This window comes from Cantharellus anzutake, assembly GCF_015039405.1.
Source record: "Cantharellus anzutake strain C23 chromosome Unknown EI90scaffold_80, whole genome shotgun sequence".
Taxonomy (NCBI): domain Eukaryota; kingdom Fungi; phylum Basidiomycota; class Agaricomycetes; order Cantharellales; family Hydnaceae; genus Cantharellus; species Cantharellus anzutake.
In genome coordinates, this window is record NW_024067030.1 from 147,444 (window position 1) to 172,452 (window position 25,009).

At 48.7% G+C, this 25,009-nt stretch overlaps 3 protein-coding genes across 3 annotated transcripts; 1 reads left to right on the forward strand and 2 right to left on the reverse strand.

The window, feature by feature from the left end:
* Positions 1-210: 210 nt before the first annotated feature.
* Positions 211-7,930, reverse strand: EI90DRAFT_3131754 (uncharacterized protein; the record flags this gene model as incomplete). Its single annotated transcript, XM_039064418.1, has 29 exons — positions 211-271; positions 338-651; positions 717-723; positions 778-1,040; positions 1,090-1,244; positions 1,295-1,435; positions 1,495-1,566; positions 1,648-1,732; positions 1,780-1,990; positions 2,045-2,079; positions 2,142-2,224; positions 2,272-2,372; positions 2,429-2,493; positions 2,553-2,624; positions 2,675-2,918; positions 2,967-3,023; positions 3,074-3,236; positions 3,291-3,488; positions 3,540-3,664; positions 3,717-3,848; positions 3,895-4,109; positions 4,163-4,995; positions 5,057-5,566; positions 5,620-5,707; positions 5,758-6,365; positions 6,420-6,660; positions 6,730-7,395; positions 7,451-7,675; positions 7,742-7,930. 29 exons carry the CDS (start codon positions 7,928-7,930, stop codon positions 211-213), a joined length of 6,159 nt encoding a protein of 2,052 aa, XP_038910561.1.
* Positions 7,931-8,979: 1,049 nt separating this feature from the next.
* On the forward strand, positions 8,980-10,185 carry EI90DRAFT_3079601 (uncharacterized protein). The gene is made up of 2 exons (XM_039061842.1): positions 8,980-9,418; positions 9,475-10,185. Exons 1-2 carry the CDS (start codon positions 9,405-9,407, stop codon positions 10,103-10,105), a joined length of 645 nt encoding a protein of 214 aa, XP_038910562.1. The 5' UTR covers positions 8,980-9,404; the 3' UTR covers positions 10,106-10,185.
* Positions 10,186-20,647: 10,462 nt separating this feature from the next.
* Positions 20,648-24,633, reverse strand: EI90DRAFT_2977993 (stress-activated map kinase interacting protein 1-domain-containing protein). Its single transcript, XM_039055926.1, has 10 exons — positions 24,505-24,633; positions 23,381-24,421; positions 22,350-23,311; positions 22,180-22,254; positions 21,823-22,111; positions 21,506-21,738; positions 21,366-21,439; positions 21,172-21,252; positions 20,899-21,076; positions 20,648-20,809 (listed from the first exon to the last, which is right to left on the reverse strand). Exons 1-10 carry the CDS (start codon positions 24,525-24,527, stop codon positions 20,694-20,696), a joined length of 3,072 nt encoding a protein of 1,023 aa, XP_038910563.1. The 5' UTR covers positions 24,528-24,633; the 3' UTR covers positions 20,648-20,693.
* Positions 24,634-25,009: the final 376 nt, after the last annotated feature.

The window sequence follows — 25,009 nt, forward strand, 5'->3', positions numbered from 1 at the left end:
GTCTACTCCGGTTGGAGAATGATGTTCATTGTTTGTTGAATGGGACGACATTCCAGTTTTACACAGTTGATAAGAAAATTTTGTAGTTACATGAAGGTTACTAAATTGCTCGATAAATGGTTGACTCGCTGGCTGAGGAATGGTTATGCAGGCGCTACCGACGCACAGCGAGCACTCTAGTGCTAAAGCAAATTGACATAGCATGAACCTTCAATCAGGGAGTGTCCAGTTAAACATGCGTCCAGATTCATCTCCACTGTACAGTATTTCCCTGATGAACCCACACATAGCAGGTAAGAAATTTTGGATCAGACGACAGGAGGATTTGTCGGCTTACCCAACAAACTTCAGTGCTGTCACTGTGGGGAGCCACATCCCTAACCCGGGCTCTTTTCGCATTTTGAGATTACGGACTGTAGAGAACTTCCACTTTGCCTTCTCTTCCAGCGGAGTATCGTTCGGGTTCCATGTCCGCAATGATATAGAGCCATCTGCGGAACCGGCCGCTAAGATCCCAACTAGGGATGTTTCTCTTTCATGGAATGCAAGCGATGTGATTCGCTCGTGTGCTCCAAGTCGCAAGGAAGCGATATGACGCCCGTTTATTGTATGTATCGAAAGGCGGTCAATGGAACACGTTGCCACATCACCCTGGAAACAGTGGAATCAGGAAAAACTGCTGCTATTTCCAGTGGACACAAAGATCAATCGCTTACTGTGATGCTGTTGATGGCACAAGAATGCACCGGTCTGTCATGCCTTATCGTTCTCACATACTGAGCTCTGTTGAGATCCCAGAATATGGCCGTACCATCATCGCTACCGGTAACAATCAGGGACCATGGTCGAGATGCATCAACACATTGTACAGCTGATTCATGCCCACGCATCAGATAGGACAACTTGAGCTTCGGTGACGATGACGAGGAACGGTGTATCCGCCACACTGTCACCATGTTATCCGAAGTTCCTGCGATGAGGACCTCGGAGTCGCAGAAACATGCACAGCTAAGGTACGCTGACTCCACAATTTGAACCAGCTAGATCATCAATCAGGCATATTCTGGGTGATGCTACCAGTGAACCCACCTTTTTGTCCGCAAATAATCGCAAGCTTTGGTCCTGGAAGCCCCATTCGACAGATTCGTGTGCAAAAGTTGGTACTATGAGCGAGTCGGGGCCACACGGAATGACTTTCTCACTGAGAAGATCAACATATAAGGATGAAACACCATTTTGTGTCGCTGAAGGTGGTGTTAGCAGGCGATCAGCGGCCACAGGGTCGGCCACGCACATTTGATGGGTTGATTTGATTGAAATAAAAGGTGTGGATGTTCTGCAATGCCGTAGGCCGTTCCAAGAGGGAGCGAAAGTTCGCCGTCCATGTAGCGAGGAGGATGGGGGGAAGAGAAGATTTTTCTGGGTGTTTGCCCAACTTTGAGAGAAGGGCCCAGATGTCAGATGGTGCACTGTGCGGTGGCGCAGCAAGCCTACAATTATGAATTATACCGACAGAGGCGGCAAGCTGTAGAGGATCATCTATACTGTCCAAATCTGAACAGCACCCTGTTAGCTCAATGTCATTATTGATGCTTCAAAGTGCCTCGCCTATTGCCCCCTCGTAGCTTAATGGGTGATACACATTACAAGATGCCACATCTTTCTGTCTGCACCCCCATATAAGGTCAATCCAAGTGGGCAGATTTCGGCTAACGTATTCGCTTTCCAGGGCCTTTTTCGGTCAGTAAATAACGTATCACTCTTGACATGACGACTCACTTGCCGATGAAGCGCAATGAACAGCAGGGCATCCCGCTTGGCCCACGGGGGAAGCTTAACATCTTGGATTTGCTCTCCTCCAGCGTTGACCCCGAGCTCCAGATCAGAGAAATTTTCAAGGAACTCCGGACAAGTGAAAAATTCAGGGATTAGTTCCCTAACATCCCCTCGGCTGTCTTGTGCGGCGGATTCGTAAGCCCGTTGAACATCCCTACAACACAGAGTTTAATATCCTCATAATATAAACATCGCTTACATCACTCACACGAAGAGCCTTTCTGGTAAATCAAAATCGCCTCCCTAGAACCGAGGACCAGAGGCTGAGAGACCCTGGTGTTGATCCAATCAAGGTGAATACAGACCTGAAGAACTTTGAAGTGCTTGCTGAAAGGTGGTAACCGAATGAGAAAGTGGGATGTAATCATGCTTGACGAGAAGTGTGTGCCTGCTCAAACCCTTAGAGGTGTTAGTGGAACAAAACAGAATGCGGACCATAATGAAAGGGCGGCTCTCCAATATCTGTCAGGGAAGAATATCGGGCCTCTGCTGAGGCTCGCCGAACTTCTGTTAAAGCCCCCATAGGCCAATTCAGACTTGTGGTCATATGAGATACTGGCGCAGCATAAAATAGTGACTTCTCTAATCTTACTCTCTGAAAGTTTCAGGTTTGGACAGATCCAATGTATTTGAAGTATAGTCCTTGAGAATCCAAGGCTGGAAGGCATACAGATTAGATAGATATTAAAGCCACGATGACGATGAAATAAACGTACGAAAACGGGGTACTGAGTGAGATCATTGGGTGTCCTCCCTGAGGCCTGGTTAATTATACTGAGATAGGCAAACTTTAACCCATGTCAGAAAAGGCTGAGGGAAAGTGAGCTAGTGTACTCACGTTACTGATTTCTCTCGCTTGCCACCGCCGCTGAGCCACGTCTATCTCGGGTCGGTTCTGATAAATCCTACCAGTTGCAGAAACTAGATTTAGCAAAGGGGATCGGAACGTCGCCGTTGCAGCACTACTCTCCGCTGCAGTCTTGGTCATGACTTTTTGAAGCTTGGAGAGCACGGCCTGTCGATCTAGTTTGTTAGGGAAGACACACAGGAGGCTACGTGAGTCTCTAAAGTAGATTTCCAGGCTGACTGGGACGTTAGCGATAGTGTAAGATTATGAGCAAATCACTCACGAAACATCCCGAAATAGATGTGTCCTGGTGCTAAATCCAGCCAACGCCTCAAAACTCCTTTCGGAAGAAATCAGACTTGTACAATACATAATCAGTTTGGAGCTAACCATCGACGAGCGCGTATGTTAGGGTCGAGATCGGCAAGAAGTGTCCCGGGAACCTGAAGGACGTCTTTCGGTGCATCACGCGCATCCACAACCTCGCCGTCGGCCGATTCCACTAAACCGTCTCTGACGTATAGATGCGTCCGACCGAGAATAAAGAGCCCAGCTTGTACATTGAGGATATGAATGCTGTGCACAGCCCAGATTAAGCCATACTTACGGGATGAATCAACACCCACAATACGTGCCACATTCTTGACCACTTCTATTACGTCACCTGGTTCGAGTTCATGTCTAATTTTGCGATGCTTGTCATCAATGAGCTCATCTTCCCATTTGTCATCCTCTGAACAGATCGTTAAACCAACAGCGAAAGGAGCGAACAAGCCGATACCTTCAGCGACGTCGAAGTTGTATGCTGGATGAACAGGTGAGCAACGAAGCGAGGGAATAAAGCAACGAACGTTACATTCATCCCAAGGAGCGTGTACAACGACAACAGAGTTTGCGTCATCGATTTCCAGAAGCTCGCGAGTGAGACTGTCCGTGGCTTTATTCTCCAGCAACTTGTCGATCTCGGGCTCGAGCTTCTTTCTGCGTATCACAGTTGATCGAGAGTTTCAACAGGCAGTAAGGTGATTCTCACCGAACTCGGTAGGGACCCTCAGCTTCATCCAAACGCCAAAGGGCCGTGGTATTCTGTGGCCAAAGGCTCCTTTCGTGATGAACCAAAACAAGCCATTGGGTAAGTCGTTGTAAAGCACGGAGTTCTTCTCTCCTATGGAGCAGTTAGTACAGCTCACGTTTCTAGCATACTAACTCACATATCCTGATACATCTTTCTCCGACGCTGTTTCTCAGTAGAGATGACCACTGCACGCCAAGTAGCCACTTTATAGAGCGTCTTCTGAGCATTCCTCTCGGAGATACTTCGTCGGTCGGAGACCGAAACACCAAGAATGGACCTCCGTCGTGTTGATGCAGGGGCAGGGGAGAGAGAGGTTGGAGGCAGATGTGTGGCTTGGAGGGCGCTCTCCAGCTTGGTATCCATGAGCTTCAGATACCCCTCCTTGAAGTCAAACAGTAACTCACCTCTTGTTTGTGGGAGAAATTAAGTGAATCATCGGCATAAACTAGGTTCGCGAAATGTATTAATCTGTCCAGTAACCCTGAAATCGAGTTGCGCTCTTGGAGGGTGAAGGCCCCTTTGGACGTCAACGTCCGAAGGAGCGAAACAAGTTCCGTCATCACAAGTTTGAAGCTAAATGCTTCCCGGAACGTGCGACTGGCTGTATGCATGTTTACGAACTCCTCAATTATAGCCTCTGTAACTGTTTCAGATGCAGCTGAAGTTGCTAAAAGAAGTCGGTCAATTATCCTGACGAACGAGGTTGCGAAGGAACGAGGGTTACCATTGGGTAGTTCCAGACCACCGCTGAGCATGCTACGCTCCAGCAGCTTGGTGAGCCCGTGCTCGAGTGAGGCAAAAATAGGAGGGAGCATCTGAGGATATTTCACAACCGCGTCCGTTGGGATTTGTGAGTTAGAGGCAGATTCGGTCCTCCCAAGTAGCAGATCGAACGCTGCACTATGGACCAGTGGATCCCATGATTCGGGTAAAATTACCTTTAAGACGCTCCAAAAGTTTAAGAGTTCGAGCTTGCGGGAAGAGTTGGAAAAGGTCCGCAATTGAAGGGCGGTGATACGCAAAACCTGGGATGTAACCACAGGAGACGGATTTGGTCCTAGTAGCAGTATCAGTATCCGAGAGAGGGGTAACGACGCATTCAGTTTCGCCAGGAAAGTTTCTGTCGAGAGAATCGATACAAGAGCAACCAACAGCTGCTCCGCTTTCTCGTGGGCGTGCACTCTATCTATGTGTGACAAGTGGGATCGCAGAGAAAGTGGGGACGATGGCCCTGTCTCTGTAAAGTGATATCAGCACTCAACAGGAAGCAAGCAAGCAAGCAAGCAAGCCAAGCAAACCTGGGCTGTGCAGTCTCGCGGCTAAATATGAAATAAGGGGTTTTATGGTAGTATCCGTTGACCAATTCGATCTTGCCAAAACCGCGATAGCGTCAACCATGCGATGTATTTGCTCCGGAGGATACAGATCAGTCTGGTAGACGAAGAGTGCCTGCCGCAGCACGCCAGGGGAGTTGAATTTCCTCGCTATTCGATGCTTGCTGTTAAAGCGCTTGAAGTTGGATTGTTCAAGGAGAACCTCGAAATGGCTCCAGTACACAGTTTGAAGATCCGGGTTAACCAGTGACCACAAATGGAAGTCCAATCCAAGGGCTCGATAAGCAACTGTATTCACAATCGTTGCGCCACTGCTTTCGTTGAGGATTCGAATCCCCGGAATTATCACAGGAGGAAGTACGCACCGAGGATTGCTAAAATTGATACCTAGGGATTCAAATATGACTTCGAAACAGGCCTGATTGATGAGGCTAGACTTTGCTCTGAGCAACGAGGAGAGGACGTCGTATCCACCTGACAAGCACGATGTTTGGCGCTGGGTTCCCCACGCAAGGAACCAAACTCACGAAGCCGTTCCATGTCTTCCGAATTCTGCCAGCTGGTGCGGATCACATCAAAGAGGATACCGAGCCCATTCTCCAGGTCTGACGATGTCTGTGATTTGGTCAGTAGTTAGGCATTGTTTCGCACATGTGGATGCGCACAGTGCAACATTGGATGATCTTCAATGCGATAGCTGGACCACCCATCCGACGTACGCTGTCGTCCAAACATTTTAGTTGGGCCACGTAAACGTCGCCCAGCATCGAGGCGACAACGCCATTCGATCGTTGCACCCCCGAAGCATTGGTCACAACCTGAACACCTGAATTTTCGTCTTCATCAGGATCGTTTTTAACGCCGTAAGGTGACAAGGACAACAGGATGTCGTCCTCATTGAAACCGACATCTCCAGCAAGAGCTTTGGATATGACTTTGGCGCCATCAGTTATTCCTGATTTCGAGGAGAGAGAAGATTGATTGCCAAACATGTGAATGTTCAGGGACGTTGAAGCTTCGTACGTGAGGAAACGGTACAATGCTGCATCTTGGAAATTCCCAATATATCGTGGACCAAGATGATGCGCGAGAAGGACAAGATCAGACGAGAGAGGACACCCAATCAAGTGTGAAGTCGCCATTGACCATTTACTCTGAGGGAAGAAGTCTAATAAAGACGGATCGCAACCAATGTGATAAGTTGTGGGTGGAGGTGACGGTTTAGGAAAAACCGAGGATTCGGACTGGATTTCATGACCGTCGACGTATAGGCCTGAGGGAAGCACGTTAAGGGTTTCTTTGACAGCATAACCACACGCATACCTACATATATTGGGCGAAGAGGAGCGGGATGGGTAGTGAACCAGCGCAACATGTGTCCAGCGACCCTTACGAACAATTTCGGCATTCGTAAGTAGAGGCTCCTGCATGGAGGGGGTCGCGCATTCAAGATCGCCTTCACTCAGCAAACTTAGTTTCACAATCCACCGCGAGGGTGAGGAGGAACGCGCCCCAAAGATGATCATGGGCTCATCTGGAAGCGGATAGCGGTCGACATATATCCAAGTCTAAGTTGTGATTGCAGTCAAAGGCAATGTCAACAGAAAAATCGGACTGCCACGCATATGAACTCTAACCATATAAGTGAAGCCTGCCAGAGGTGGAAAGGCCTTCCCTCGAGTATCCGGAAGTATTAGGGCAGAAGCATGGTTAAAAGAAAAGAACGATGGCCACTTTGCCCGACTCGCGCTTCTCAGTAGAGTGAGGGCATCAGAGTCAACTGCCGAGTTTCTGAGGACATTCTGGAACAAGGCTCGTGCCTGATCAAGAGTAGGAACCCCCATTTCCAGAAGTCTCCTTAGTAGTTTCTGCACTACGAGTTTAGTACTTTCTGTAGGCAAAAGCTGTACCTTCTTCGAAACGTAGTCAAATACAGATCCTCCGAGGCCGAGTGCGTTCAGCATTGCCTGATTTCGATGTGATATCGAAACGATTCGTTCGATCGTCCTGAAAACTAGATATGAAGCCTGCCTCGGGGACATGATCTCCACGTGTAGTTCAAACAATGCAATGACGGCATTCGGGTTTTTCAGGCTCGTCAGTCGCTCGTGAGAATGACGAATATGCGAGTCCAGTGGCGCCGTTTGGTCGTTGCTTATATCAGGAGCATCCACAAAGAAGGACTCCAACTTCATATCGTTGAAGGCCAGGCTCAAGAGGAGTCCCCAAAGGGAAGCAAGACCAACATTTGAAGGAGATGCCGGGTGGAGGGCCTGTTTTAAAGTCTCCCACCCCACTGTTTTCTGCAGAAGCACTCCGATAAGTTTTCCAAACGCAAGATTCTAATGAATAACCTACCTCGAAAATCGTTTGGTTGCGCGGAGATGATGAGAGTGCAACGCACAGGACAGAGAAGCACACACGCATATATTCTCTCCATGTACTCAGTGACTCGGCAGAAGAACGGTCCATTTCACGCAACGTGGATAAGACACTGACGAGTACGAGAAAGCCATCTAATTCGCTGAACACTTGCTTCATCGAAGCATCTTCACGCAAAACAGTGTCGATTTGGTGGAGCTCCTAGAAGTAGCGTATTGGGTTGTCAGATTGAAAAATACACTATTTATTGTGTCCCAGCCAGCTGACCTCGATCTGAGCCGCGATGTTGGGCGCTACTTTTAAATCTTCAACAGTACGCCGAATGATTTCGACGCGCACATCATGTGCGAAGTCCTCGGGACTCTCTTCTACTGTGCCCTGAATAACAGTAGAAACACGTGGAGATCGCACTTCCTCGAATGCCGTTTTGAGAGGAGTAAGAAGACTGCTGAACATTCCAAATTTCCACTGCGCTACTTATAGCGGGATTAGAGTGTTTTAAATCTGTGAACGAGCGTCCCTGCGCTTAGTAGGTGAATGAAGATGCGACGGTAAATTAGTATGTTGCACGGGTTTGTTGGGGGTTCGAGCCAAGGAGATGCCCCAAGGAGATGGAAGAGGGACGATGATCCTCACAGCAGGGCGCTTATATTGAAATTAGCCCAAATGTGGCAACCATTTCCAATCACACAGCCTTCACCTGACGGAAAAGCCTCGATCAATATTGGCTGCATCTTGATGCGCATCAACGGATTCCGGGGATAAGTAAAGCTCGCAGGGCAGTGGAGCAGGATTTCCGGCATTGATTGATAGCATCAGAGTGATCACGCAGCATTGTTTGGTTATTTTGTCATTAACATTTTCCGGCCAGTTTTATGCGCACACCACACACATAACAATATTATACTCGTGCCACCCAACTATCGTGAATCGCGGCCTGGGGGTGCGGTCAAATACCGGAGTACCGTGCCTGAAAGGATCATGGCAGGATGTTCATAGTCGGGTTAGCTGCCTGGAACCTATGTACGTCACTATGTACTGCTAGGCGATACCGGCGACTGGAAGCGTCAGAAAGCCTTCGGTGCCTTGTTTTCAAAATTGAGTCTCTCCCCACTTTGAGGGGTTCTGTGTGAGCAGCGAATGCGCCCGATCGATATTGATAATATGTGAAATGTTGCTATATTGTGCCCGGGGATCGATGGTCAAAGACGCCAAACCTGGGCGAGTTTCAGTAGGGGCTCAGGTCGAAAGGTTGACGGAACCAAAAAGAAGGGCTCACTTAAGGAGCTGCCAATTGTGATGTTGGCGTGCAGTGTTCCTCACCCTGGGCCAGAGCGGTGCGGCAACAACGTTAAAATTAGGGCTTCGAACGGTTCGGTTTGAGCCAGAAACCGATCTGTCACTGACAAAATTACCGGTTCCATTTCAAGCATTTTATCGCGCCTTCAAGCCGTGTTATTCAAACTGTTGCAAACCACGGTTTGCAGTACGACTTTTAGTTGGAGCACAAGGCAATCGTCAGGTCCGGTTTCTGACCGAAACCGAATTATTAAGAGCCCTAATTGAAATCCGTCTCATTCATCTTAATGCGGGCGCTTATGCCGTACCCGTGTCCAGATGAATTGACGTCGATGGGTTGGTCTTTCAGTGCCGACCTTCCCGAAATTGTGAAGATAATCTAACATTACACAGCGCACATTCAAGCATTCTGGTTGGGGGCCTGTGAGCGGAGCACACCCTTCATGTCCTTGAACGCACTAGGTGACGGAGACCTACATTCAAGTCATTGATGGGATATCGTTGAGCAACAGGTAGGCAGGTGCCCGGGATATGCTGCCGCAGCAGAAGTTTCTTAATGAATCAGCGATGTTTTCTGCGGCGAATACAAGCCGACAGACAGCAGTGCCAGTTGTAGCAGGGTTAACACAAGATGGAATGCAGGCACTGTCAAAAGTGGAACAAAGGCTTGTGATATTTAAAGACGGGGGTGCTGAGCTTACCGTCTTTGAAGCATCACATGGGTCTCAAATTCGTAAATTTGAAACAGCGTGGGCGAATGGCGCAGACTCAATGTTCATTGGAAACCATAACCGTGTCTTGAGGACATTGCGCACGCAGATGAAACTTCCCGGGCGGAAGTTGAAATGCCGGTGCCACGAGGAGTGCGAATCTCGGGGGCCTTATTTTCCCCAATGCAGGGGCCCAGCAGTGGGGATATGGAACATTGACCCGGAGGTAATCAAATCGATCATCCCACGGATCACAACCATGAGGCTAGTGGTGGCAGTGGGTCCAGGAATGGTCTCAGCCGTGATATGCCAGAACTGGCATAAGACATCGGACCAAACGAATATCAATGTTGCGGCGCCGGGAAAAGCCAACCCTGCAGAGCAGGTTTCCCTTCAGCTTCTGTCACAAACCTTCGAAATGAAGCTGATTACCAGCAATGTGGCTATGGAAGAGCGTGCAATGTCATGGTGGCGTCGTAGATACTCTGAAGGGTCCCTCAGACTCGAAGAGAATGACTTAAGGGTGTTTGCGCCCCCCATGTGTCTTATCATGATCACCAGGGTCAGTCGACTCCGGAACAAACGCGAGAAGCCACGGGGCTCCGAAACTTGCAATAGATGACATCGCCGGACATCGGAATTCCGGAACCACGACGTCGGCTGCACTGCATCGGACGTTTGGGCTCGCCAGTCACTCACCAGCCACGTGCGGAAAGGTGCGGGGTCGTGCGGGTTAATCGCCGACTCGCGGTTCGGCAATTTCCGGTAGTTATTTTATCATTATATTTATTCCAGACCACTCCCAGGACACTCTCGCGCTTAGCTTCCAGTCTCTACTCGTCCCCGGAAGAGGTGTTCAACACACCCAAAGCATTCATTATTATTTTGTCCACGTACTTTGACGTGTCGTTGCTGCGCATATTACGCAAACATCATTATCCGAAATAGCCAAATCTTTATCGTACCACCGCCCCAACTCAACTTATTATCCCGGAACCCCAAGACATCTGCTCGATTCCCCACCCTCTGCCAGCTACTACCATTACTTTCCGTTATTACAGATGATTTCTGGGCCGACACGTTCCATCCTGCGACTGCTTTCTTCCAGGGCAGCGCGTTTCCCCATCGAAACCATCGTCGTCAGTTTCGTCCTGGTGACCTTGGCCTACTTTCAAATTGTCCACTCCATCAAACACTCTGACTTCCTCTCTGGAGGGCACAATAACCCACTGTCCACGTTAAGACCGTCTGTGACACGAAAAATCGGAAACGAGTGGGTTCCCGCTTCCGAAGATACCTGGACTGAGGTCCCCCTTCCACGTAATGCCAAAGTGGATCTCGTCCAGGTCATCTTCAGTTTAGATGAGCCGTACAAATACTTACGGTCGGGTCAATATGCTACATCTTTCCCTTCAACCAACCCGCATACATCCAACATCACTCTCGCATCCAATATTCTCTCGGAACCGATTGAGCGGCTCATAGACTACATTATACACGACTTTAGAGCAAAGGGTGGATTGTCCTACTCCTCGTTATGTTACAGAATTCCGGCGGCATCGCAATGTTTCCTCTCCGTTCACCGGACTCCGCGAACGCAGATTCTCACCTTAGCCTTCCCGGTCTCGGGGAGTAACAGATTCATCGATGCTCTGTCCTCCTTCCAACTGCCTTCCAACAATGAGTTAAGGAGCCTTCTCTCTCAAGTCAGTTTTGACATCATAGGTAGGGAGGAGGCGATTGCGGAGATGCCGAGCGGCAAGTGGGTTGCCTACGCAGGTCGTGCAATGATACTCCGCTTTTGGAAACTCGCAAAGGTCCGTCGGTGCTTTCGTTTCCCCTTAAATTCAACCGAGACTGATTAATGTGATTTGCGTCATATGACTGTCTATTGTTCACCAGAAGGCAGACTCCGCCGACATCTTGATTGTGCTTCTAGGCTACATTCTTATGCATGCCACCTTCGTTAATTTATTCTTGAATGCCCGAAAGCTGGGCTCTAACTTCTGGTTAGGTATGTCATGCGCTTTCAAAGAGCGCATTTCCCCACTCGACATCGAATCTACTTTTGTGCTGACTTTCTGGAACTCGTGACCCTTCCCAATCGGCGATCCGAACTGCAAACCATTATTCTCTTCACTTTCCCCTAATGGTTCCATGGAATCATCACTAAAACCGGTCACAAATGCACTTATGTTTTATCTCCATGTGTGAACAACCCGAAATCGCCGCACACTGCCTTTTTGTGGAATCATCAATTCAATTCTTGTTGGCGTCGTCAAGCCTCCACGGTCCTCATTTCTGCTGTCTGCGCCTTCATCATCGCCCTCCCCATAGCAAACTACATCAAAATCCCTCTCGACCCCATTGGAATATCAGAAGCGCTGCCTTTCTTGGTCATCACTGTCGGATTTGATAAACCCCTAAGATTAGTGAAAGCAGTTGTGGATCACCCGGGTCTGTTGCCTCCAAATCTCCTGAACGGAAACGCTCCACGTACCGGGGGCATGCCTCGAAGGAAAAGCAAGACAGCTAGCGAGATTGTGCTTGAAGCGGTGGATCATGTTGGTCCGTCGATCGTGAGAGATTATGTAGTAGAAATCTTGGTCCTTTTGGTTGGAGTCGGAAGTGGCGTTGGTGGATTGAAGGAGTTTTGTTCTCTGGCCGCGCTGACGATGGGCATTGATTGCTTTGCGCTCTTTACGATGTATGTGGGCATTCTTGCTGTCGTCGTTGAGGTGAGATTTCCATCGTGCGTGAATATTGGCGCCCACTTAAGCGCCGCTATTGTTTTTTCTTTCCTTTAGGTTCGTCGGATTAAAGCCATGCGTGCGACGAAGAAGGCTATTGAGAGCTCGAGGTCCTCGAGAGCAAGTTCGCCCATAATTACAACCTCTCCGGTGTCACCCACTGCGCCGTGGCACAAGCGCATGATAGATTCCGTTATTGGCGAGAAAGGGGGTGTAGATGGGTCAAGCGATGGGAATAAGCCTGTGAACCCTGTCGCTCGCCTCAAGTTACTCTTGGTGTGTCAATGCGACTAGGAACCCTGGACGACTCCTTGTTTCTAACTAGAGCTCGTGTGTTCATAGATCGTTTCGTTCTTAACTTTACATATTCTCAACCTTTGCACTACGCTTGCACCGGCAACTGCACTTCACCGCCACTCAGCATTCTCAGCCACATCCACCTCGCCCATCGTCGCTCCTTCCGCCATTTCGGAAATATCCTTACAGATCCAAACACGCATCGATATGTCTTCTCCGGCAGTCGTTTCTGCTCTCTCCGCCATAGCCTCAGCTCACCCGCAGAATGGCGTCCAACCTGTAGTACGCATCTCATCCCCCGTTTTCATTCGTGTGATCCCCAACACCACACACGACCTTGACGAAGATGGTGATGCTTCGAGGAAGGAATCACTTGAAATCCTAGAATCATTCATGACAGAGTGGTCAATGTTCGTTGGGGATCCGGTCGTCTCCAAATGGATCGTTATTGTTTTATTCGTCTCCGTGTTCTTGAATTGGTACCTGCTCAAAGGGCCTGCTGCATCTTTATTCGTTACCTCTTCCCCACCCGGTGGTGTTACTTTCGCTGATTGCCCCGACGGTGGCCTCGCACTGAAGCGTAAACGAGGATGGAGCAGTGCCCGTGCGTCAGAGTTTGATAATGACGATTTGGGAGATGCACCTCCACTTTCACTCGGGCCCCCTCGTCCTAAGTCTCATGCTTCCTCATCGAATATTGGGTTAAAGGATTCCAGCTGTGTTGCTCTCAGATTCCGACCTGAAGGCGTCGCAGGTTCATCATCATCAGAGAGGTCATCTCCCACTGGCCCCGTTACGCCTGCGAGTGAATCTGAACCTGCTCTTCGAGCTGCCATAGAGAAGCTTGCTAATGGTCCGAAGCCAATCGCCCCGGAACCTATTCGAATTGTTTCGCTCGACACGAACGGCGTGAATCCAGCCCAGCGATTCGAAGCATTAGTTCAGGAACATGATTCTGACACGCGTGAGACGGATCTTGGTGTAGAACGGAGACCTTACGAAGAATTGTTATCCTTGTTCGAGATGAATCCTTCTAACGTGAAGGAGATGTCGGATGAAGAGGTTATTCTCCTTGGGCAGAAGGGCAAGATACCAGCGTATTCGCTGGAAAAGGTCTTGGGTGATTTTGAGCGTGCCGTTCGTGTTCGTCGTGCTCTTATTTGTGAGTGGTGCATTTATTAAGGCCTCGGTTACCGCTGAAAATTTTCGTTGATTTTTAGCCCGAGCTTCGCACACCAAGACTCTGGAACATTCCGATATTCCCATGTCTAATTACGACTACTCTCGAGTGTTCGGAGCATGCTGTGAGAACGTTGTTGGCTATATTCCCATTCCTCTCGGCATTGCAGGTCCACTCATGATCGACGACGAAATGTGTCCCATTCCAATGGCTACTTCAGAAGGCACACTTGTGGCATCGACATCGCGTGGATGCAAAGCCTTGAATGCTGGGGGAGGTGTTACGACTGTCCTCACTCAAGACGGGATGACACGTGGGCCAGCCATCGAATTCCCTTCTATCAAGCGAGCTGCCCAGGCCAAACTATGGATTGATTCGCCAGCCGGGTCTGCTGTTTTACGCGATGTCTTCGATGCGACGTCTCGTTTTGCGAGATTACAAAAGTTGAAGTGTGCGCTTGCTGGGCGGACGCTGTACGTTCGCTTCGCGACGACGACGGGAGATGCTATGGGTATGAACATGATTTCTAAGGGTACTGAGAAGGCACTTGAAGCCATGTCGGAACATTTTCCTGATATGCAAGTACTTGCTCTTTCTGGGAATTATTGCACGGACAAGAAACCAGCTGCGATCAATTGGATCGAAGGCCGAGGAAAGAGCGTGGTTGCGGAGGCGATCGTCTCTGGGAAGGATGTCAAGTCCATTCTCAAGACTACCGTTGCGGACTTGGTCAACCTAAACCTCAAAAAGAACTTGGTGGGGAGTGCTATGGCTGGCTCTATTGGTGGATTTAATGCCCATGCTGCGAATATCTTGACGGCTATATTCCTTGCTACTGGTCAGGATCCAGCGCAGAACGTCGAGAGTTCGAATTGCATTACATTGATGGAAGCGTGAGTGTACCGTTGTTGGTCTGGACCTTAATCCGGTAACTGAGGCTGTTTGATTAGTGTCAATGATGGAAGGGACTTGTTGATGACCTGTTCTATGCCTTCTATCGAAGTTGGGACTGTTGGTGGAGGGACGGTGCTCGCACCTCAAGGAGCCGTTCTTGACGTGCTTGGCATTCGAGGTGCTCATCCCACTTCTCCCGGTCACAATGCTCGTCGATTGGCTCGTATCATCGTCGCTGCTGTCATGGCAGGGGAGCTTTCGCTTTTGAGCGCGTTGGCTGCTGGACACCTCATCAAGGCGCACATGCAACATAATCGGAGCGTTCCTGGGACTCCACTACAATCACGACCGACCACCCCTGCCCCTTTTGCGACATTAGACAAGATTAATGGGCGGACCACCAGCGAAAACGATGCATCGTCGTCCACACCTGCGCAGAGCGTTATATCAAAAGCATAACCTATCGTGACATTTTTTCGTCGGATCTTTTTGTGGGTTTTTTCTTAATGGCCAGTCCCTTCAGTGTGTGCCCATCAATCTGGCCCATTCACATACATACCAATATCCAACTCGCTCCCCCCAACTATTACTATTTAAGCCTGATTCGATTCGTTGGACGTTCACCGGAAGGTGCTGCTTGCTTGTGCATGTCGGATTTCTAATTTTACATCCATTCTCCGGTCCCAAAGGACTCGAGACATTGTAATTTACGAATGACTTAAACAATAATATTCTTGGAATGGAATGATCATGACTATTCTCACTATTTGGTTCGGAAGATATTGCGCGTTAGGGCGGTACTGCGGGAAATGCCTGGCCTTGTGCCTACGGTGCCAGACTATGTGACGGAAAGATGAAAAAACTGACGCACACGGGCGAGGCTCATGGCGAATCGGACGCGATGGGCTCAACCCTCTATCGAGCCATAATGCTGACTTCTACCCGTTCCGCACCCTCTATCTGATATTGCGAGGTCGTGGAGGCTGGAGTCCTGCCTATCCGTACCCTCGATCATTCTGTTGAAATCTTGGTTTTCTTGGGAGTTATAGTGCGCTGTGGCCAACTCACAATGTGATGTTGAGCTAGCGGCGCTATATTTCCTTTCTTGGTATTCCTGCTACCAAAGTCAGTGCGCCATTGAGGCGACTGCTTATAAAAGCAGTGAACAATTTTTCACTTTCGTCTCCCTCAGTTCAACAACGATTGACTGAGGTGAGACTGCGCTTTTACCACACATTTATCTTGTCACTCATGTACCCTCATGTGCCCTAGCGTAAAACGCTAGGTAATTAGTTCCAATCTAATTAGTTCAACAACGATTGACTGAGCGTAAAACGCTAGCGTAAATCGCTAACATCCTAATACATTCCTATTCCGACAAGACGCACATAAGCCTGTTGAGACTGGATGCGAATTATGAGCCCGGAAGTAGGTACTTACCATTGGAGACGGAGGGGGCGACTCGAGGCCAAATTAGGGGGATCCTATACGCACCCCGGAGGGTCTTGGCGAACGATTATGACCTTGACCGATGTGGGCAACTAGTCAAGATCAGAACTCTGACTTCTATGTCGCTAAGCCTGGGTTACCCAGTCTACAACACGCGTCTCAGATCATTCTGCTGCAGTTAGTCATGGGAATTTTGCACACATTCGCCTCGAAATCCTAGCTGCGATCGATGGTAGACAACGATAAAGAGAATGCTCGGAATGGCCGGCGTTTGTACCCATCTTGCTCATTGTTGTTCTATTGAACAACTGGGAGTGAATCCAGACAACAGATAAATGTACGCACTTGTCGGAACAACTTGGGCTCCTCAATTTAACGCCAATCAATCCTGCCCGTTGAATACGCACCCTAATGATTTTCTGAAAAATTACCTTCCAATCTCAAATAGGGCCCGGCCACGATCCGTATTATTGATTGGTTGGTTGGTTGAATCACCACGTTTTACAGCCCGTGGCTCTCAGCAGAATTTAGGCCCCTGACTTCGCTGACCAAATAAATGATTTGTGTTCGAAGACGTGTCCACCTTGAGGGTATTTGCGCCATATCCTAGCTGATATGACGCTCTACTCGTATGTGTGAACTTTTGGACTGGCTTAACTTTATCCCTGGCCTGAGATCTCCTGGCACCCCGCTCTGACATGATGCCCTCGAAATATGTGGAACTTAAGATGATCGATTCAAAGCCCGTCCGCCACATCTTGCATGGCTTGATGCCACACGATCAAGTGCCATCGTTTCTATGAGTTGGCTCCCATTGTCAGACGGTTGCTGATAAGTTCATCCAGAACTTCGTTATGGTTCGATTAATTATCAACCAATGTAGCTCAGCATTGCACTCTGCGCATTCGGCACTTGCAGGAATGCGGCCAAGAATTGGGATATGTTACAACCCCCTTCCTAAAGCCCTAATTCCGCCGCTTTGGAAAGCCGGCATCACACGAAAGAATTTGCGTTCAGTAACATGTTAATGAGTATGTGTGTGGATTTCGGAACCAGATGGCGCAAATTGGCGCAATCGTGAGGAATCGGGGGGTCGGTGTCATATAAGTTTCTGCTCTTGATGAGGCAGAGCATGATCGATGCATAGCTGCTACTCTGCTGCACAAATCCACGGATCGGGCCCAGTATGAGTGAGGCTCGGCATGCAGCTACGCGCGTTTTGCGCACCATTGATTTTTTTCACTCCATCAGGAGTCGAAGGATCAATTGAGTAGCAGGGATGGAAGATACAAAGAGGATGAAACAAGCCTGCAGGGGGTAAAACGGAAGGTATGTATGTACTTCAATGAGAACGGGCGCTAAAATGGCAACTAAATTTGCGGTTTTTTTTTTACGTGTAAATGTATGCAGCAAAGAAACAAACGACCAGACCGCAAATAATCGGTGGTTCAGGAAATCAGGAAGGAGGATCTCTTCAGCGTGCCCCTTAAAATCGGTCTTTTCAGGAGCTGAGTTTGTTCTCCCAGACGGTTCAGCCCCTGACCAACACCGAACTGGGCAGAATTCGCTGCAAAAGCCGCCACTGGCACTTAGCTCCGCACCGATTCTAGGGCGAACGCCAGTGTGAGGTCCGGTAGCCATGATGTGCATCTCGGGCCCGGCCTAGTACTGTATTGATTCTTGGTATTGTGGGGGGGTCAGCTGGGAAGGCAGAGGTAAAGATGTTATGAGGATGAAGAGAGCGCCCATTTTCACTCTCAGTATAGCTACGCCGAATAAGTGGAAGGCATGGAAGACTGATTGTTGAGACCTTCGGGCCCCGTATATCTCCTACAGATCAGGAGCATGAACTTCAACAACATATAGCAAATTTAGGGTGAGAGTCTACCGGAGACCCAGCAATACTGATGGTCGCTGAAGCAGTTGCACTAAAGGCAGGCTGTGATGTTTCCGAATTATATCACCTACTGTACAATGCAAATGCCGAAAACGAACATAGTACCCATGATACGGGCTGGAGGGCTCTTTCCGGTAGAACAAGCGCTAATGCACTATCGCATCACCAAGGACTGCTTACATAAAGGATGAAAGGGGTGTGACGATGGTGACCCCTTATGTAGATGGGTTGAAGAACGGATGAGGAACACGAACACGCTCTTCATCCAGAAATCTACTGCTCACCCCAAGAAACCAACTGGATGGTGGAAAGTCCACGTAATAAAAAGGTTGGATGGTATGGGGCGACATTGTAGATAGAAGGACAAGATATAAACCGTGGAAGCTATTATTGAATACCTACATAGCATTTTCCTGTGGATGTTGTCGGTTAGATGACCATGTCATAACTCACAAGCCAAGGAGAGAGCAGATGTTTCAAACAAGCGTGTTGGTTGATAACAAGGAAGAATGTGAGTGTTGATGAATGCAAATGCAAATGGCTCGCTCGCACCACAGAATGTGCAAGCAATTCCATCCACAGTGGAACAACACTTCAAAATCTGAAACGTGTGAGGCTGCTTCTCTATCTCCCTCACGCTAATGTTAAACCCAATGCCGAATGTGGGGCAGCAGCGTGCCAGTTGTGGCGCGTCTTTTCCTGGAATGAAACCAAAAGATGTTGTGAGGCCATCAATCTACGCTTTTTTTCGAAGAAAAGAAGAGTCAAAATGGTCATCACAATATTCCAGAGTGCCCTTGCGATAAAATGTGAATGTGGCATGACAACAGCGACCTTACTTGTCAATCAAAAAAAAAAAAAATGCGATAACCTGCACTTCTCCCACTCAGTTTCAGGTATGATGCGATCGAACTCCTTTCAGAAGGTGGCATCAAAAATTCAGCGGCGATAGCTCGTGGTGTCGGTCCGAAGGAGAACGATGACCAGGAGTACTTATTGCAATGCCAAACGAAGTGAGTCTCCTGTTTGATGTTCAAGACTTTAGAATCAGATCCGTCTGGGCACCCAGTGCGTTCAGAGCCAGATCCATAAATCCACACGTGTTACGCCGTCATGTCAGGCCTAAGTTCGGCACAGTCAAGTTGTCATTGAGAAAGCAACCTCAAGCCAAGATGTGCATTTGCACGCGTGCAATTCCTAAAAAAAGGTACGTAGATTGTGTAGATGCATCTCACTTTGTTGAGCTTGAAAAGCCCTATTTTATCGCAGTCTTGACAGCCATATATTCGTGACGAGTCGACATTTTACATCATCCGACCCCTTCGAACTGCCCCGACCTCCGCAGTAAATGACCCAACGGGTAGAACAAAATTGTCTTATCTCTGCTATCACCCCGTAGTAGAATGAAAGTCACTGTGCCAACACCAGGGCTACGCATCATGCCCAGAGCGGAGAACATGAACACATGAAGCAGACTTGATTAGGAGACTGGATTCATTAACTCGGTCATGTTGACGTCCCAGCAACCTGCTTGAGAATGGGCGGGGGTAGTTGCTGAGCAGGAAGCCAAAACAGCGGACAGGATACGTGTTAGTGAATGCCCTTCGGCCAACTCCGTGCAAGGGCCCACAACGACAAGAGGTTTTGGTGGTGTTTTGAGGACGGTTTTGGCACAAACATTATCAACGTACCTTCTACAATTCCTCGTCTTCTCAACGTCGTCACATTTGTGTGTAACTTCCTCTGCGTTCTTTCTGGCTCAGGGACATGGGCAACTTTCCTTTCCTATCCCTATCCTGACTGTTGAGGTCTTGAAACTTTCGGCGAAATCACGCTGTAATGCGGCGAGGGCTTTGTCGCTCCCGCGGACGTGAAAACAAAAGCACTCCTTTCGAACCCTCAGTTTCCCGATCGAACCCCATGGATACCTGCCTAGTAACGTTTGGGGAGCCCTTGAGAAAATGCTCTGGCTACAGGCTGATCCAATCTCAAAGAGGGCATGCAGCACTGAATCCTTTTTATTGCATGGTTCATTGAACACTTGAACCACTTACGTTATTCACCTGTGGCCTTCAGCGGAATCTAATCCCTCCTTCGCTTACCAAATGAATGACTCGGGTCTGAAACGTGTCCGGTCACCTCGAGGATAGCTAGGCCATATCCTAACTGATATGACGCTGACGCTCTCTCGGATCCATTTGGTTGTAATCCTGGATTGAGGTCTTCCGTGCAGCACCCCCTTTACTGCCCTCTTGATGCTCTGAATGCGTGAAATACAACTGATTGAAAACGCCAGATCGCATGACCTGGCGCCACACGGTACCAGTACTGATGACGCTCCAGCGCCACTATTCCCATAAGTTTTCCCTGATGGCTACTAGACACCTAAAGGTTCGTCATAAGACGGGACCGGATATCATCGTGCACCGGAATCTCAAGTTAAGGCTCACAACCAGGATTACGCTCTAATTTTTAGCGCATTTGGATCACATGAAACAGTTTCCGTTAATGCCGGGTGCTTACGGAAGGAACTAATACTCCTATGACGATTACACATGAGAAGAGTGGAGCACCCTCGGGAGGTTAGGTAAGCCGACATCATCGGATTTAACACCCCTGACGGTAAATTCAGCACTTAGAATGCTCGCACAGGCAAAAAAACATCTTCCAATTGACCAAAAAAAAAACCCAAACTAACTCCAGATAACTTAAAAAAAAAAAAAAAACAACTTTCAGCAGTAAATCACGTCATCATAACCGCCGAAGTCCTCGACCGACGACTCTTCGATCGATTTTGCGATCCTGACCGTTCAACCCCATACGTCCGTTGTAAATTCCGAATCGTCGTCACGATCTCAGCTAAAGAAAACAAATATCCCATCGTAGCCCAACAACGTCAATCACACATATTAACGTTACGTTCCAACAACTTTTGGTTCGTAGCTTACCAGCAAGCTGTGCATTCTCAGCTTCCAGATCGTATCTCTTATCCCCAGTCTCACGCCGGACGATAAGCTTCACTGAAGCGGAGCCTTTCTTTGACATTGTGCATTTGACGACTGCCCCAATGTGGTACGAAGATGTCTTCAGACTATCAAGCAAGGCCCTCGTGGCGGACGGCATTATCTGGAATGTAGTGAAAAAAATACAAAGTTGTTAGGAGAATGTCCATCAGCATGGAGCACTTTGGAAACCTTGATCTTTTGATGGATTTGGCTTACGTGGATGTAATCTCCATCAATGGCCAGCACCCTCTCATGAGACCCAAACATCCGGGGTATCTTACGATAAATTGTATATTTCTGAACACAAACAGAAACGAAAGGAGCGTCAGTACCAGCTTTGCGAAAAGAAAAAAAAGGGTTCATGATCGGCCTGGTGGTATGATCCGTCTCGCGCTCAATAGGATTCTCACCTTATAGACCGAAGCGAAATCGGCCACATCAGGCAGCAAGTCGGCATGATGCTTATTCTTATCAAATATCGACGCTTCAATCCAACTTCATCAGTCCTTCCCCAAGCAAAAAAAGAGAAAAAAAAAAGATCACTACTCACCATTAGGATCCGTCGCTCGTCCAGGTTGCCTCCCTAATCCAGGACCTAACGTTTCCAACAAAGCCCTCTTCATGATACACAACTTATCCCTCCTCTCCAAACTAACCACCGTTCTGTCAAGTGGGAGTAAAATACTCAAATCCTCGAGAAGGAGCGCGTAGTCTTTTGGATTAGTAATTTTTTTCTTTTTACAAACGAGATCGAGGACGTCGGCCAGGTAGGTATCCGTTGTGCTGCGTGTGTGTGTGTGAAAGAGAGAGAGTGTGTGTATGTAGAAATAAGCGAATGTGAAGGAGAAGGGAACGGAAAACACATACACATGTATCGTAGTGGAATAATACGCCGCATCCGCCGTCTCAGCCACTCTCACCTTCAAAAACACTGGTGCTCCACTCTTCTCATGTGTAATCGTCGTAGGAGCATTCCCTCCCGTAAGTGCAGAGGACGTGATCGCATCTGGCGTTAACCCAGCTTGAGATTTGGTCAGGGCTGATTGCGATGGTGGTCCTTGTCCCGAGGTAGTGGAATCCGATTTGGCGCGAGTCGTGATGACGAGTCTGGATGGACGACGAACGATCTTGGAGTCCGATTCAAGATTTTCTTTTACTGTTTGGAAGTAAAAGTTATTGTGATTAATTTTTTTTTGAGTATGGTTTTGAGTATTTTGGACTTGCCTTGTGAAGGAGTAGCTTCCACCACAGCAAGTGGATGCCTATACCACCTCGAAATCGAACTCGTCCTCACAAGAACTTTGTCGCCAAACACACACAAAAAAAAGTAGCAGTAGTAAATAGCTTTATATCATCTCCCCAAAACCCCACGACCAGGAAGAAACTCGACCTACCAGGAAAATCATCATCCACATCTCCGTCATCCTCCACAATCCTCAAACACCACGCACTAGCACTCGACTTCACTTTCCTCTCCTCTTCATCCCATTTCTTCGCACCTTCGTCCAATCTAGGCTCACACCCTTCCTCCCAATAACTCCACAACGCAAACCCAATCACTTCCTCCACACATGCGTCCATTCGCACTTTAAGCGATTTCGGTGTCCTTCTGTACTTGCAACTTTCGGCGTTACCAGTTTTGGGAGAGACGACATGATAGTAAATTTCCATTTGGTAAGAATTGGAGTTACTGTTGGTAGTGGTGCCTGTGCCACTGCCGCGTCCAGCGATGGCAGCATAAAAATGAGTGAACGGGTTGTCTTCTTTTCCCGTGGCATTATTGCCTCCCGCAGAGAGGGACGCCAGTTTCTGAGAAAGGGCAGAGATGACTTGAGGTTGCTTGGACGAGGCGGAGGCCGGGGAATTGGAGGTGTTTGAAGAAGGAACCATGCGAGGTGGGAGTGATTTCTTCCGAAATGTAGGGATAGAAATCTTGGGGGTTAAATGACGAGGTGTACCGCCATGGGATGTCGATCGAGATACAGGCAAATGCTGACGTGCAGACGGATTCGTAGCATTAGGTGCATTCGATGAGTCTAAAGGTAGTCCTTTATCTTTATCCTTGTCGGGAGTGGTAAATGGTTTTAAAGGTCGGCGTTGACGGACTTGAGTTGGGTCTTCAATGGGCGGCGGAAGTAAAGGCGCCCCGAATCTTGCGGGGTGTGGTGCGGCGGACGATTCAGCGACAGGGCTTCGTCTCACACGGTCCCGTTCGTTATGAGTCATTTGTAAGGAAGAATTATACCCTGTTGATCCAGAAATTTGGGACACGGATAAATCAAGTTGACCAGAGAGAACGGATAATTCGTCCGAGTTGTTAGACGCGATCATTGATATTCGACGTTGTGGGTAACCCCTGTATATGTGTATGCGTCATACATTGTAGGGACCGTCATAAGAATGAGTGGGGGCAATTTCGACTCACGGTGCAAGGAATTCCGCCCCTTCAAATTCTTCGTCTCTGGCATCATCTGCTTCCTCACCATGGTCCTCACCCTCCACGGACGATTCCCCCGAACTCGTCGATACGGATCCACTCATGCTTCCACTCCCACTCCCACTTCCACTCGCGGTTCGGTCACTCTCCGTATCACTCAAATCAGCAAAAGTCAGCGGTTTCGGAGGGACATTCGATGGATGCGGAGCGATTTGACCCGCAGGTGGGGGAAAATCACCACTCTCGGCAGCAACAGGATCATTTCCGGGGAATCGAGCGCGCATTCTCATCCTCCTGCGAAACTCCATTTCCGCATTCCGAGCGAGTTTGGGAGCAACAATTGGTGGTAAGGAAGTGTCCGGTTGTATGACTTGCGGAGAAGATGATGACGCGGCGTTGGTGTTGGTAGTAGAAGTTGGAGTAGGTGCGGTGATCGTAGATCCGCCTGAGCTGCGACGGCGTGAGATCTCTTGGGAATCCTCCGTTTGAACGCGTGCTAATTCGGCAGACGTAGGTGTGGCGGGGGCAATGTTGAGTGGAATAGGCGTAGGTAGTGTATCCACTTCATCAGTGTCCACTTTTAATTTAAGGCGTGATTCCGTCACAGGTGCAGCAATGAATGGCGAAGCTCTAGAGGCTGTCAGTCGACGACCAGATACACGCATTCCAGCCCCAATTCCACCTCGGTTGGGAGGCATAATAGTTTGAGTGTATCTTAATCCTGTCGCTCCAGGGAACCTTCCTTCCTCTGGGGCAGGACCAGTAACGCGCGTGTCATCGTCAAGAATGGGTGTTCCTCCCACCGTCACACTCCGATTTCGTCTGAAGGGCTTAAATGGAGCATCAGAAGGAGGGGAATGCTCAGGAGAAGGAGGTCTGTTGATCTCAGGCCATAATTCAGGGTCTGCGAGTCCAGCTGCGCGAATATGCGGATTGGATGCATAGGATGGATCAAGAGAAATAATGGACTCCTTATGGGAGTCTTCGACGTGACGAAGATATGCGAGACGGAAAGCGTGCTTGAGGTAGCTAACGCACAAGGTCCGGGGTTGACCAGAAAGGTCAATGCCACCGGGTCAACTGGCAATTGCTTCGGGAGATATGTCACTCACTCTGTATCGGAAATGAGGCTCATTCCTCCACCAGGCCGTCTAGAGAAATCTAGAACAGCTACTTATATTAGTGATGGTTGAGTAATCATAAAATCCCGCAACGGAACGACGTCAGCGAGTCAGTGGCTGTGCATCAGTCAGGTGGTGACTAATGCTAATTCAGTAAGCCTATCACAGCCACAGCAATGGCGCGATCGCGAGTCATTTTAAAATATCACGCAAGTATATATCGTTAATCCCAGTATTCCTCACTCCCCATAAAAGAAGACGCCATATTTCGTCTTCCTACTTCCCCTCACTACCTTTCTCCTTCCAGTATATCCTCTTAGATATAATATCTTTTTCATCATGGTCTCCGGTCTACAGCCTGATACTCCAACCTCCACGCTATCCGATACAGTCTCTGTTGTATCTGCTGAAGATCGTCTGTATCCACCTCTCCTACCCTAGACAGATCATTCCTAACGTTTTTTATAGACTTCGATGCCTCGACAGCTGGATTCGC

Coding starts and splice junctions, on each gene's coding strand:
- EI90DRAFT_2977993 (XM_039055926.1), bottom strand. CDS start 24,527: ATGAGCCTCATTTCCGATACAGA. Junction 21,440..21,505: donor ACGAGCGACGGATCCTAATG/GTGAGTAGTGAT, acceptor GTTGGATTGAAG/CGTCGATATTTGATAAGAAT. Junction 20,810..20,898: donor TGAGAATGCACAGCTTGCTG/GTAAGCTACGAA, acceptor TGTTTTCTTTAG/CTGAGATCGTGACGACGATT.